The 16,189-nt window shown below is 38.3% G+C and overlaps 1 protein-coding gene across 1 annotated transcript; it reads left to right on the top strand.

Annotated features, from left to right (window-relative positions):
• The first annotated feature begins 1,679 nt into the window (after positions 1-1,679).
• On the top strand, positions 1,680-4,110 carry LOC122078241 (protein PHLOEM PROTEIN 2-LIKE A1-like). Its single transcript, XM_042644140.1, has 2 exons — positions 1,680-1,768; positions 3,007-4,110. Exons 1-2 carry the CDS (start codon positions 1,689-1,691, stop codon positions 3,848-3,850), a joined length of 924 nt encoding a protein of 307 aa, XP_042500074.1. The 5' UTR covers positions 1,680-1,688; the 3' UTR covers positions 3,851-4,110.
• The last annotated feature ends 12,079 nt before the right edge of the window (positions 4,111-16,189 follow it).

The following is a 16,189-nucleotide window of genomic DNA, read 5'->3' as shown; positions in this document are numbered from 1 at the left end:
AAAAAAAAAAAAAAAACTAAACATACATACTTTTTTTTTTTATTAATTTCTCACCATTTCATTTCTTTTCTTCCCTTTTCTTTTCCTTTATTTTCTAGATTTTTTTTTTTTCTTTTTTTCTCTTGGCTACCAAACACAACCTGAGTGAATTCTACATATGAATCAAACAGCGTACAAGAGAACCTGATCCAAGCTCCCTTTCCTGGCCGGCGTTTCTGCAAAGCTGGCAAATACAATTCCATTCTACGTTCCATACATGTACCCATGCTGATAATAATTTTGACTGTGCAGCAGCAGTCTGGCCTCTCTAATAAGATTGTCTCAAGTCTAGGATCATTGTTTAAAAAATTGAAATCAGACTGATAGAATTGGTCAATTCGGAATGAAATCGGCCATTATCGATCTCGATTCCATCTCTTGAGAAGCGGATTCTAGAATTTTTAGGACCAGAGATCACTATGTTTCATATTGGAGGGTCCATTCTGGGGTTTTAGGAATGATTTTAGTCAATTAAAATCCGATCTTGATTGGAATCATCAGTCTATTCCAGATAAGCCAATTCTAGTATTAGATCACCATCTTTCAAATTGAATGGTCCATTCTGGGATTTGGGAATGATGTCTGATCGTCTTTGCTCCAGAGTGTTCTTAAATGAAAGTTTTGAATGTATAGTTCCCCAAGGCTTAGGCTTATCCATACGCAAGAGTGTAAATTTGGTATGGTACTAGTATTCGGTACTGTTTTTATACGATATAAATATCATTATCATATCATACCGAGAAAAAAAATCCACATTTCAATACCATACCGACTTAGTAAGGTTTTGATATGGTTTTTATTCGGTATGGTTTATGTGGAATATTTTTTTCCATTTTTTTCCTTGTATGTATATATATATATATATATATATATTTGATACTTCAGAATAATATTCAGTATGGTATTGGATATTCGGTATGTTTTTATAATTTTCTTTGGTTCGGTAAATAGCAAATGATTTTATCTTAATTATTGATACGAAACCCTACCAAATATCCTTCAATACGATTTCAATATATGAAAATTAGGTACAGTTTTGATATCCGTTTACCGTTATCCATAAGCGAATAGATCCACTTTTGGAAACCCAAGGGCGTAGCGTAGTTGGTGAGCAACAAATTTGGTACGAGTCGTAAACTCGGACGTCCTAAGTTTGACTCCCACTAGGCACACCTTGGGCCATTCACATGAGGGCGTTTAGTACTCTTCACTGCTTTGAGTGAAAGTTGAATGATTCTCATTCAACCTCGATATAATTCGGTCCATGCGGTTGTGGGATCAATATGGACCCACGAGACTAGTTAGGCTGAAGGCCTGGATACCCGTCGTTAGCAAAAAAAAACCAATCCTCTTTTAAAAGTTAACTATTACATAGTTGGTTGATGCATGTCCTTCCAATAGAGTGGAGGCTCCTGGGAGGTAACAACACTGTCAGAGAGACAGAGAGGAAGATCCAAAAGAAAAAAAAAAGAAACACGAGGATTGGTAGGATGATAGCATATATATGATTCAATTCTAAGTATTTATTACTTACCAAAAAAAATCCAAGTGTTTATTGTGTTACAAAACAGTGTTATATTTATTATAATTCTTTCGTTTTATGAATGCAGAAGTGTTGGATTGATCCAAAAACAGGCTATAATTGTTTCATGCAATTTGCAAAAGATTTTTCAATCCACTGGGGTGATGACTCACGTTACTGGAAATGGGTTCGTTTTCAAGAAACAAGGTACGTAATTAATATATATATATATATATATATATATATATATAGATAACTGATCTAATGACCTGGTAACATGCTTTATAATTCTATACATGCCCTTATATTTATAATAGGACTAATTACGGTAATTATGTCGTTTAATTTTTAAAATTTAAAGTGGCAACATATAAGCAACAAAAGTAGTTATTAAGTGATAACAAGTATGTTATTACCTTGTCGCAAAGACGGGTTGCAACATCACCTTTGAAGCTTCCATCCATCTTAGAGGATATAATTTACTTGTCTTCACATTTTGTATCTAATAACTTTAACTATGTTTTGAGATATTAAAAACTCTTTCAAAAAATAAATAAATAAAAGAGATATTAACAACTTGACTGACTCCCTAACTAGTAGGACTCTATCATTAACATATAAGATAATTTACCCAATTTTGATCCATGGATTTTGATATGTGTCATACTCATCCATGAATATTTCATGTCAGTCTAAATAAATGACTTTTCATACCCTTAACCCCTCAAAAAAAAAAAAAAAAAAAAAATTGTTATTAAGTGTAATTGTGTAAATTTAGGCATGACACATCAAATATGGCATGCAGCAGTGAGCAGATTTTAGAGCTAGGTTTCTTGCAAGGGGATACAGATGTTTTTGAAGCTTGAATTCCCAAGATGGCACATCAAATATCTATCAACATCTTTCTCTATTCCTCCACGTATCTTGGGAATTCAAGTTTCAAAAAATAGCAGAAAAAGCCCCTTCCTCCACCGTCTGTCAACAAAAATTTGCGAGTTGCAGATAACGATCCCCTTACCAATGGAGCAGATAATTTGGGAAGGGCATGATACGTGCACAGTAAAGAGGATAGATAAAATACAGAAAGAGGAAAAAAAAAATAAAATAGGAAAATAGATGGATAAGTCGTTTTACTGACCAAGCTTGGAATCTCGGTTACTTGGGAGGTAGCCAAACTCTTGGCCTTATCCAAGAAGTCATGATTTTCTTCACAAAATGTAGAAAAAACTACCCAATAACTACTAACAAGATAAATATTAAATTATAAAAATAAATATAAACGTACTACACCCATGCTATGTCACCCACAAACCTATGGGCGACATGATTTTTTTGTACCCACATCATTTTGCACGTTTTCTACATCGGATTGATAAGAGTTCTTTTCTCGTGTAAATATCTATGTATGCATGTTAACTGGTCCTGTTCCCTACGCCCTTTCACAGGGACGAACACGTTGAAGTAGCGGAACTAATAGAAGTCTACTGGCTTGAGGTGTGTGGAAAGTGTGACACGGTATATCTCTCACCAGGAGTCACGTATGAGTTCGCATTCGTGGTGATGTTGAAAGATGGCGCCAATGGATGGGCTGCTCCAGTGAAGTTGGAACTCCTACTACCTGATGGAAAAATAGAGGATAAAGAAGTGGATTTGGGATCCCTGAGTAAGGGACAATGGAAGGAACTTGTGGTAGGGGAGCTGGAGACATTTCCAAATATGAATGGTGACATCCAATTCTCTCTCCTTGAAACCAATGGCGGTGACTTGAAGACTGGGCTTGTCATCGAAGGTATCATCATTCGACCAAAGCTGTCAAATTATAATGGGAAATTATTTGCTACGGTGACCGCATCGGATCTTACAATCACTTGGGACGAAGAGCGTTACTGGCGCTGGTATTGTTTGAATGAAAATGACATTCTTATCGAGGTAGCTGAACTTTTAAATGTGTATTGGCTTGAAGTGAATGGAAAGTTTAACATATCAAAGCTTTCGCCTGAAATCACTTACGAGGTGATATTTGAAGTAATGCTGAAAGAAACTGAATGTAAGTGGGAAGATCCAGTGAATCTCCGCCTTGTACTCCCCGATAGGAAAGATTATCCTATTCAACGTAAGGAAAGTCTTCAGGGCCAGCCTAGAGGGAAATGGATTTATATTACAGTGGGGGAATTTAAAAAAGACTCAGAAATATGTGGAGAAATGCAATTCTCCCTCTTTGAAACTGAATGCCAAAAATCAAAGAAAGGGCTTGTTCTCAAGAATGTTATTATTCGTCGAAAGGAATAAGTTAGTCAAAAAAAGTATATTTAATTATCTAAATAATGTTGAGAAATGTTATTATTGTTGTTGTTGTGAGTAAATATATTGTTATAACCCTTACCTAAGAGCTTCAACTTTTGGGATTAACGGTTATAACATGATGTTAGAGTGAAGAGATTATATGTGTTCTATATCTAGAGGTTTGTGTTTTGTGTTGTTATTCCTTGTGTCTTGTGCTTTATTTATCCAAATAAAGTGAAGAAAATAATTTTTGTTGTGTGTTAATATACATTATTGTAACCCTTTACTTAATTTATTTAAGAGATGGATTTTTCTATAAGCATAAGATGAGTGTTGTTGTGTGTTAATATACATTATTCTAACCCTTTACTTAATTTACTTAGGTGATGGACTTTCCTATAAGCACAGCATGAGTGTTGTTTGTCCTTTCTTCATCCTAGCTAGGTAAAAGATCTACGTGATTTCAACTACAGTGGATAGTTGGAAATTAGGTTCTTCTGACTTGACTTGCCTTTTTCAAAACATGTTGACTTATCTCTAAGAATGACTCAGATCTCTGACTCTCATTTCTTAAACATGAGCAAGTCTTCATGATTGTTGATCAGTTTTTTTTTTTTTTTTTTTTTCAGAGAAACAAGTGAAACGGCCAACGTTTATCAAACGGTATGGATGCCCTTTTTCTATTTGTCAGCATAGAAAAAATGGGAAAACACGTTTCAAAGAACGTTATCAAATAGTGTCTTAGTTTAGTTCTACCCATTGGGAGCAAAAATGTATTTTCGTTTTCTACTGTTTAAAACACGTTTTACCGTATAATTCCCAAAGATATTTAAAAAAAAGGCAAATTTCAAGCATTCTCGTTCTAAACGAGTTTAAAACACATTCCATTTTTATGACATTTTCTAAGACTTAATTTTTTAACATAATGTCTACTTTATTGACCATATATCTCTCTCCCGAACTCTTATTGATCTTTTTCTTTCACCAACTTGAAGCTAGCACAATGGACTATATTTCTCATGATTACTTTTAACTAAAATTCAATTCATGGACCCCGAAATTGAGCTATAAACTGATGTATTTACTTAAAAATATTTCTAAAGTGATGACTCATAACTCTAACTGAACATATATCATTTTGAGAGTGTGTTGACTATGTTGACAATAATGAACAATACCATAACATAGTCACATTGCTCAATAAGACATTAGGCATGTGTGGTGTATGAATTTAGAATTGGTATTGGATGATATTCAATGATATGTCTTAAAACTTGTAATGAAACATGGGATGTATAGGCATTAATGTTAAATATTGTAGTTGTTTTGAACACTAAATGCAGATATTCATATAATAATTCCTTAATTTATATGAGTATACTACCATTTTTTAAGTCCCATTTGTTTTAAATCTACACGTTTAAAACCCGCACCATTCATTTTTTTATTTTTACCATTCTCTATTTTTTTGACCATTTATTTGACCATATCAATCGAAAAATTTAGCTGTTTAAAACTCATACCATCCGTTTTTCGATTTTTACCATTCTCTATTTTTGCTAACTATGGACTCCTACTTCCTCCTCTTATCCTTTTTTTTTCCCCGATCCACGTGAATCCTGAGGGAGCCACACAATCTAGGTCATAGTTATTAAGTTCGGGGATGGAAATTATATGGGAACAGATACGTACGGCAATTAAATGGCCCATACGGTAATAATACGTTTCAAAAAAATTCCGTTGAATAAAACGTGCACGGCAATGATACAGTACACGTTTAATATGTGTTTAATATGGTTGCTCTGTAAAAATTTGGGTGTAAAAATCTGAGACTAAAAATGATTGTTTGAAACTAAATTCTAATCTACCATGCTTTTATGGACACTAAAATCCAATCTGATTTTTCAATTTGAAATCATTTCCCATTCCTTTGAATTTTCACATTTGATACAGTCAGTCCAATTCAAATAGTGATTGTATGCTAAATTTCCTAGAAATGTTTTCATTTCAACCCCTTTTGGAGAATCCCACCCTTGGCCATCTTTGTCCATGTGAGTCATCTCTTTTGAATCTTTCCTGCTTCTCGTTAAAAATTATTTGTAGGTGCAATCGCCCTCGATTGGATTTTCAACTACCAATGGGAAGAGAAACAAAGAAGAGGAAGGGTTGATTGGGTTTTCAACAATCAATGAGAAGAGAAATTGAGAAAAGAATGAGAGAAGGGATATTGATGTTTTACCTATCGCCCTCGGTTTTGGCCGCTGAAAACGGAGACAGACTAGAAGGGGTCATTTTTTTGGTTTACTTAGATGATGGAAGAAGAAGAGTTATAGTTTCGATCGATTAGGGTTCCTGATAGAAGAGAAGGGTTGGGAATCGGGATTTGGCCCATTTGGGTTAATCTCTTTTTTTTTTTTTTTTTTTTTTTTTTTTGGGGAGGAGGGTGGGGAATCCAAAAGTTTTATGGAGTATGTAAATTATTATACGAGTAATATTCTTGTACAATACGGTTATCTTTAAAATTCGCGTATTAAACGGTTTTTTTGGATTGATACGCCAAATTACGAACTTTTGAATTAAATGTTCGAATACGTGTATTATACACGTATAATACGTGTATTTTACTAACTATGATCCAGGTTGGCATACACACTTGGATCCAAAAAAAAAAATATTAATGGTGGTGGTAGGTACAGGGGATGTTAACTGCTAATAGGTTCGTTTGGTTTGGTTTGGGTTCGATCATGATTGAATCGATTTTGGTGTAAAAATGGTGAAATTGAAACAAAATTAATAGAAAATTTTGGTTTGATTTTGGTTTTTTAAATCCGTTTTTTGTCACGTTGATTTTGATTTTAAAGTGATTTTTAGGTTCATTTAATTTTTGATACATTGGTCCAGTTTCAGGGTCGAATACCTCAAATGAAACCAATTAGAATAAGATTTTGGTTCGTTTTGATCTAGGAAATTTTGGTTTGACACGGTCAATTTTATTTTTGAAAAATAATTCTTAGTGCTCCCACCTCTCTATGACTCTATCTCCTTCCTCCTTTTCCGTGAAATGAACTTAATTAATGATTGTGAAGAGGCCATTTCTAAAACCTCCGCCCTAGTGGCGTGTTACCCTCCGTCCCAATGACATGTATACCTAAGCCTTCCCTTTCTCCTCCGTGTGAGTAATTTCGACCCAATCTCCGCCATGACCCTTGGTTGCCCTCTAGGCGGAGATGGAGACAACGACGTCGACGATGACGACAACAACGACGATGACATGTTGCTACAGTCGAAAACAACCTGGGGTCTTTGCATATTGGTTGTGATCGGAACCTGCGTTGGGGCCTTCATCGGTCCCATACTCTTCCTCCTCTCTATCTGCTTTGTGTCTCGTCGCAAGAAACCTTCCAAGGACTACCGCTCCACTTTAGGAAAGCGACTTGGTGCCCAAGAGCTGACCCATGGGGTCTCTTTTGCTTTGGATCACCGCTCGGCATTCCCTCCTGCCATTTCTGAGATCCAGACCGTCATTGGGAAGCCTGCGCATCGACGGGTACCCTCCGGGAGGCTCTCCTCACATGCAAGCGGCAGTGCTGGTGAATACGCCGAAGATGCTGATGATGTCGACAACGCCGACGATGCCAACGACGTCAACGACAACCCTCAGCCCTGGCTGCATACCTGCGCCAGCCCCCTCTCGCTCCGCCCTCTGCAACAGCCCCTCGTCGCTCTGCCCCAAGAGATGTTTCTGCAACAACCGTCGCCATTTTGTTTTGAACAGATCTGCAGATCAGATCTATTGCTTTCCCGTGCTGCAATCATGGTTGTGCTTCAGGCCTTGAAGACCAGCCTCTGTATCATCGTCAGAAGTGAGTTCTTAGCTTAGATCTACAGCCGAGCTTTCGGCATGTCCATGGATGAACTACGGATTAGAGCGCGGGAAAGTTTTGTTCGCCGGAGAGGCTATACGATGCGTGGAGATAATGATGCAGGGATATACGACGTGACTCTGTCGGTTTGGGCTGCCCCATGTGGCTGTGTTGCCTTGTCAGCCACCTATGATGTCCATTTTCTTATTTTAGTCGGTTGTGTTTCGGTTTTTTAAATCTAGTTGTGTTTTGGCTTTTCTAATTCTAGGAAGGTTTAGTCAGCTGGTTTGTAGGAAGATGTGGGTCCTCTGGTACCTTCACATTCTTTCAGGCCATATGGTTGGGCCGCATGCATATTGTGACAAGCTTTGTCTGGCATGCGTAGAGCCACATGCATAATGTGATACTTGGTATCTGGCATGTGCCGTTTCTTTGCCCATCATGGTTTTCTCACTCCATGTGAAAGAGAAATGTGCCCATGCTAATGTTAGTTGTGTTTACAATTGTATATCTAGGGAAATTATTGGTTTCGCCCATCCCCTATCTTGGAAGGCCCCGTTAATGACATGTACAACGGATTGGCTATATTCCGCTCCTTGGTTTCGTGTTCTAAGCACTAATACCTTGTGTAACTCATGTCTTCTATCTAATTGAAGTTTTCTTTTACCAAAAAAAAAAATGGTGGTGGTGAGTAGGCGCAAATTTCTTTTTGATGTTAATTTTAAAGACTCATCAGGAGTCCAGTATGAGGTTGCATTCATGGTGATGTTGAAAGATCTTAGCAATGGATGGGCTGCTCCAGTGAAACCCGAATTCATACTTTCTAATGGAACTAAGGAGGAAAAAACACATGATTTGCTTCCCAGGCCTAAAACCAATGGGTGGAACTTGTGACAAGGGAGTTTCAGACTCATCAAGATATGGATAAAGCATTCATACAATTCTCCCTCTTTGAAACCGATGTTAAGAACCAGAAGATTGGGCTTGTCATCAATGGTGTCATCTTTCGATCAAAGATCAGCAAATGCAAAACTAATAATCTCCAATATGCTATCGTGATCGCAAAGGATCTTTCAATCAGGTGGGGCTATGATCAGCGTTAGGGTTGTACCCAGCCCAACCCTAGGGTCTCTTAACTCAACCCAAGCCCAGCCCCAGACCAACCCTAGGTCGGGCTGGGATATCTTAGCCCTGGCCCAAACCTATCAGGTTTAGTCCCAAACCAGTCTTGATGAACCCTGATTGGGCTCGGTCTAACCCAATCCAATCCAACCCAATACTATCGGTTACTTGGTTGCTTGATCTTGATGCACTGCAGAGGCCAAAGACCAAAGTTTTAGTACATGTGTAGATTGTGGAAAACGAAAGACCTTTTTTGTATAAGTACACATTAATAATTATTAGCATATTTATATGATTATATACTTAATAAACATGGTTCGGTTGGGTTGGGTTGGGTTGGGTTCGGTTGAGACCACCGCAACCCAAGCCCAACCCAACCCTGCCTCGGGCTTGAAAATCTCAACCCCAACTCACCCTATGGGTTGAAATCTCAGCCCAAGCCCTGTTTGGGCTCAAGGCGAGCTAGGACTAGTTCGGGTTGACCAGCCTTTTTTGACACCCCAAATCAGCGTTATTGCCGTTGATATTGTTTGAATGACGATACTAGGTAACCAACCAATCTTTTCCTCTTTGTTTGTATGAGGGCCTAGTTTGTCTTGGCGACATCTTCTGCAAGAGAGAGAGAGAGAGAGAGAGAGAGAGAGAGAGAGTACTTGTATGGAACTTCTAACTACCCTTGCTCATATGTGATTTCATTGGACGTTTTGCTGCAAAGAGCAGCAAAAACCCCGAGCCTTCGTAACTTTATTATCTGTCTAGGGTTCGGAATGTAATTAATTAAATTTGAAAGGGTTCAGGGCTATATATCTCTTTCGGTAGAGGGGGGGCCATGTGCAATTTATGAGTTTTCTTGGAGATGCCTAATCCAGGGTCGACAGCATACCATGTGGACATGATCCTAAATCAATGGATGATTTGTTTTTTTGCAGACTCAGGTGTTCCAAGATTCCGTCGTACATTACATGATTGGCCCACTCAAAGAAGCTTCAATAAAACATCGCACAAAAGCCAGATGAATTGGGTGTACCGAGCAAGTAGCATTGTTGTGTCAAAGATTTTGTTAAAATCCCCCCCCCCTTATTTTTTGTGCTAGAAAGTCCTTTGCATTAAAAAATTAAAAAATTTTATCGTACAATGGAACTAAATTGGATAGCTGAAAACAACTAAACTAAAGATTAAGCAATTTGGTCAAGCTTTTCACACCTTCGGCATTGCCATAACTAGGAAAAAAAAAACCTTGATCTCATAGAATAGGTTTAAATTGCATTTAAGAAATTTGTAGCGTGGCCGATGCAAAGCATCAATCTCCAGCTCCTTTGATACTAAAGCAGGCTAAGTATTCACCGAGTCTGAGGCCTCAAACCTTACTATAGACTTTGCCAAGAAATCTGCCACAGAGTTGACTTCTCGAAAACAATGTGTAACTTTCAACATTATAGAGCCAAGAAACGGAGGAGAATTTGTTAACCCCACTATCCAAGGAAACTAAGATGTCTGAGGAGGATTTGAAGGAGAATTGGTTAATGACAATCCAATTTTATAGATTCTTGCTTTAAGGAGGGGCAAAGGAGTTGGTTTATGATACAACTCTTGCTTGTTTCAATCAAGATTCATCTCAGCATACCAATGGTGTGGTAGGCACGAGGTTGCTTAAGGACCAAGAGCGGGATTCTATGAAGGATATATAGGTTTTTCAGTCTAGGCTCTCAAGAATTGCCAAGGAAGACAAGGAGTGTTCAAGAGCTACTTCAAGTAGATTAGGCGATCTCGAAGTTACCCAAGCTTCTCGAGGAGGGGTTGTAAGACCAACCGTGGTGGTTCAAAATGCTAGGTGGCTATGGAATTTCTTTTGGAACATCAAAAGCAGCCTTAGTGGCAATGTGTATGTGTCTTAGTGAGTTTTATAATCGTAGATTTAAATTGGGAGAAACTGATGTTTTGGAGATTTTGGGTTTCTTATTTTGTTCCTTTCCTCCCCTGTAAATGGCAATGCCAAATGTATGCATCGAAGTAAATGATGAGCTTCTATTTGAGTTGTTTGGGTTTGTCTGCACGTTAACTTTGTAATATCTTAATAACAATTGTGTAATGCAATTGGTGAGTTGGGGTGTGTAAAAAACTCATCCTCACTAGAAAGTCTCAAATTCAAACCCGTTGACTATTACCTATTTCCCTCCCTATTTATTCAAAAAAAAAAATCTATAATATTTTTTATATTTTAATTTCATATTATTGATTATTTATTAAAAAATAATAAATAAATAAATAAATAAAAATCACGATAAGTTGTTTTCTTTCCAGGAGTGTGACCTACGCCATTAAACGATTTCTCATGCGGCTTCAATGTAAACACTTCATTCAATTTTGATTGAGTTTTTACACCCTTAGTTTAGTCCTTCCTCTTTCTTTTTGTTTTTTTCAATCCACGAGAATCCTGAGGGTGCCACATAATCATTGCTAGCTGGCACAGTTGGGTCCAAATAAAAAGATGTTAATGGTACATGCATATAAGAATTGCTCAAGCTCCACTGAAATCTTTGGTATAAAGATGTGTGAAAACAAATACTTTTCAACCACAAGCACAGCGCAGAAGACGATCAAATTAATGAAAATGACTGTTTGCCACAGCTATTAGGTCCACTTGTCATTTTGAAAGAATACAGTAGAATATTATATCGTAAGAAAATAGAGGAAAACCAACGCTCCTGATAGCGTGATGGTCAACAAGTCGGTGCAAAGGGCGCATCAACAGTGGTGGATTTTTTTTTTATTTCATCGAATAGGCTGATATTTCAACAGTGTAGTGTATCCACACCCTAGTCAATCGGAGCACGTGCACAGACATCGACCATGATTGTCATTTTGCACCCCCTGTGTCTGGACACAAGGCCACGCAAACCCTATTGAACGATCACATGTTACCTCACTCAAGGGTACGTCACCCATTGCATTAAATCCTTGCATCATCAACAGCGGGGGCATTGCCTTAAAAAAAATCTGAGGGTAATTAAGTAAATTCATGCCCACCAAAAGATCTGATGGTATTTAAGTAAATTCTTGCCCACCAAATATTTATATATAAATAAGAACGAGTACTCCATGTTAAAACGCAATACAGTTCATCTCCACAACCACAGTCTTCAACCGTAGAGTCTAAGCCCATTCAAGCAAGAATGTCTGATCGTGGCAGTCTTTGATATAAACAAGACGGCAAGTATAATTCCATTCTACGTTACATGCATGCACCCACGCTTACAATAGTTTTGATTGCAACAGGCCCGGGCTATCTAATAAAATTATCTCTGATCGAGTCTAGATCTTGATTTAAAATTTTGGAATCGGATTGATTGAATTGGCCAATTCTTTTGTTTTTATACATGCAGAAGTGTTGGATTGATCCAAAAACAGGCTATGACTGTTTCACGCTATTTGCAAGAGATCTTTCAATCACTGGGGTAACAATGAACGTTTCTGGAAATGGGTTTATTTCCAGGAAACAAGGTACATAGCAATGGGCTTGAAGTAATGAGGCCTTTTGTGGCTCTTATACGTGATCGTTGAGTTACCCACAATTGATGTGGAACTATCTCAACATTTTCTTTCATGTGCAAGCCTCATATGACTCTGTCTTATGTTGTGTTGTAGCAAAGCGAATGTTGAGATAGCCGAGCTCATAAACATCTACTAGCTTGAGGTGTCTGGAAAGTGTGACGGATCAAATCTCTCACCAGGAGTCCAATATGAGGTTGCATTCATAGTGATGTTGAAAGATCCTGACAATGGATGGGCTGCTCTAGTGAAATCCAAATTCATACTTCCTAATGGAACTAAGGACGAAAAAACACATGATTTTCTTCCCAAGCCTAAGAACCAATGGGTGGAACTTGTGATAGGGGAGTTTTAGACTTGTCGAGATATGGATAAAGTACTCATGCAATTCTCCCTCTTTGAAACCAATGTCAAGAACCAAAAGACTGGGCTTGTCATCAATGGTATCATCTTTCAACCAAAGATCAGCAGCTGCAAAACTAATAATCTCCAATATGATATGGTGATCGCAAGGGATCTTTCAATCAAGTGGGGCTACGATCAGCATTACTGGCGTTGGTATTGTTTGAATGACGACACTAGGTAACCAACCAATCTTTTCCTCTTTGTTTGTATGGGGCCTAGTTTCTTTGGTGACATCTTTGCCTCGTAATATTCTTTTTCTTTCCTTTTAGTTTCTCTTGGTGACATCTTTGCCTTGTAATATTCTTTTTCTTTCCTTCCTTCACATTTTGATGCATTTATTTATTTATTCACAGTAACACAACTATGGAGGAGGTATCCGAACTTTTAGATGTATGTTGGCTTGAAGTGAAAGGAACGTCGAACACATCAAGGCTCTCACCAGATATCGGGTACAAGGTGGTATTTGTGAAAAAAAATCATCTGCAATTCCGATCTCGTACAATTCTATGAAATACCACCTTCAGGGGGTGACACGTGTATTGATACCAATGCAATGGTCCAGATCTGATTTAAATGCCTCTTCACTGATTTAATGTTTTATTAGTTGTACCAGATCTGGACCATTGTATTGGTATCAATACACGTGTCATCGCCTAAAAGTGGTATTGCACAGAATTGTACGAGATCGGAATTGCAGACGATTTCAACCCGGTATTTGTAGTAATGCTGAAAAATCCTTCAGATTGGTTGCAATTTCCAGTAAGCCTCTGCCTTCATCTCGTCACAGAATTGAAGGAACATAAAGAACCTCTTCACAACAAGCCTACAAGAGAATGGTTTGAGCTTAAAGTAGGAGAATTCAAAAATTCCCCAAACAATGCTGGAGAAATACATTTCTCCCTCTCTGAAGAAACCAATAAATGGAAGAAAGGGCTGGTTGTCAAGAGTGTTATTATTCGTCCTAAGAAATAAGTTCCTCCAAACGAGTTTATTAATCTAAATAAAGGGGAGAAATATTGTGTGTTAAAATATATGAACTGTTATGGCCTTTACTTAGGAGCTTGAGCTTTTACGCTAAGGCCGGGGTTGTAATATGGTATTAGAATTAGGAGATCATGTGGTGTACAATCGCTAGTAAGGATGAGGAGTTTATGGTGTGTTGTTGTACTCCTGGGCCTTGTGCCTTTATTTATCTAAATAAAATGGAGTAATATATATTGTTGTTGTGTGTTAATATACATTGTTATATATAGTTCTTACTTAAGAGATGGATCTTAAGGGAGTGACGTTTGTCAGCATCATGTTATTTTGGATTGAATTCATATGTGGCGCAACGGGGCGTCTGACATGCATCAAATAGCAAAAAATGCTCAGGCATGGAGTCCAAGGCAGTCGTATGCACCCTAAGGCATTTCTGAGCATTGAATGCATGTCGGACACCCTGTTACGCCACAGAGGATCCAAGTCCTGTTATTTTTTTCTCACTTTTTATCAAATGGGTCTCAATCATTTTGGAAGGCAACCTACATCTGAAATTATCCATTTAATTAATAATTAATTAGTTGTTTATGGGGTAAACCAATGAAATTTTAAATCAAATCTTATTACAGAAAAATATATATCCATCCTAATCATAGTAGATAAAGATTTGGATGATGTCCTTCCTGTCCTGAAATTAAAGGCTAATGTGATAGATATTCAAACTCTCTACTACTTTGAGTGGGATGGATCAATGCTAGATAATTAAACTCGATCAACCCAGCTTCAACTTAACTAATCTTAATTATTCTATCTAATTGGGATCAGCTACGTACATTGATTCGTGTTTCATATTTTAATTCAAAATTAAACTCTATTCTTTTGGAGTTGGTTATCAAGGAATGTTATTATTTACTATGAAGGTGGCTATTCAATCATGGAGATACTACAATGATTACCATGGTTCTAAGTAGATAAACCATAACTTAAGAAAGAAGATTCCAGGAGAGAGAAACTCTGAGGTGGAGATGACTCAACCCTTGGGCGGCGATCACACTAGTCATGGTGGTCGGCCCCTGGATCATGGAAAACAGAATTGCATCACGGATTTTTTGAGCCCTACTCACTCCTTGCAGGTGCCCCTAATCCCTGTTGCGGACCCGGGTACTGGAAAAACAGCCACCCCTGAGGCCTCGGAGGCTAAGGAGGACGATCAATATGTGGATGAGATGACAGCTACAAACGATAGAGAACGAGTTAGAAGACCCTCTTATGCTACAATTGCCCGTCGCGCCCTGCCAGACGTCGAGGATTTGCCTGAGCCTATCCACGCTGGCTCCCTTACTAAAGTGATTATCCCACAAGAGGCATATGAAGAAAAATTGCAAACTTTTAATTATGCTTTAATCGGTAAGGTGAACTTCAGATATGTCTCCATGAACGATGTGAGACACGATTCCAAGGAAGCTTGGAAGCTTAAAGGAAAAGTCAATCTTGCACCTTTAGGCAAAGGATACATTCTATTTCGATTTGAACTAGAACGGGATATGACGTCTATGTGGAAGAGAGGCCCGGTCAAGGTGCGAGGACAAACCATTCGTTTTCAAAGATGGCACCCAGAATTCAACATTAATGAGGACCAAATCTAGACCAAGTTGGTGTGGATTCGATACCCTGGTCTTCCAATGGAGTATTGGCACGAGCGAATTCTGCTATCTATGGCTAAGGCCTCAGGTAGACCCGTGGCGATTGATCATCGCACGATGACTGGCTCGATGGGAAACTACGCCCGAGTTCTCGTGGAGATTAACGTAAAAAGTAGCCGCCTTGAGGAAATTCAGGTGGAGCGAAAGCATCCAGGCAAGGATATTTTGTTTTGGTTCACGCAGTGCATTACATACGAAGATGAAATAAAGAGATGTAATTTTTTGCAAGAAATTGGGACACTCTACTGTCGAATGCAAAATCAAAATGGGGGCTGCACGGAGGAATGAAGAGGTGAGAGAAGAGGAAGATGATAGTGAGGAAGGCCATAGCAAATCGGAAAACCCAAGAGAGGGAGTGGCTGAGGAGACCGGCGATCATAGCAGCGGCAGAAACTTACCGATGGAAAGAGAGAGATCCAATCCTCTTTTTATGGAAACATACCATATAGATCGTGATTTGCAGTTGAGGGAGGATTTGTTGACTGAATTAAATGGGAATGGCGAAAAAACAGGTCTTGGTCAATTGGAAATTTTACTCCCCACTGATCACGTCCAAGGAAATTTGAATTTTCAAAACACTATTGAAAACCTGTTGGGTAACAATTGTCATGGGTCAGACCCATCGGGCCATGACAATTCCTTATACGAGAGTGATTATGAGCACAGGGAGGAATCCTTCGAGGGCGATACAGAGACTGATACCCAAGGGGTGATAGATATTG

Source organism: Macadamia integrifolia, chromosome 5 (genome assembly GCF_013358625.1).
Source record: "Macadamia integrifolia cultivar HAES 741 chromosome 5, SCU_Mint_v3, whole genome shotgun sequence".
Classification (NCBI taxonomy): Eukaryota; Viridiplantae; Streptophyta; class Magnoliopsida; order Proteales; family Proteaceae; genus Macadamia; species Macadamia integrifolia.
This window is presented reverse-complemented; position numbering and strand designations above follow the sequence as displayed.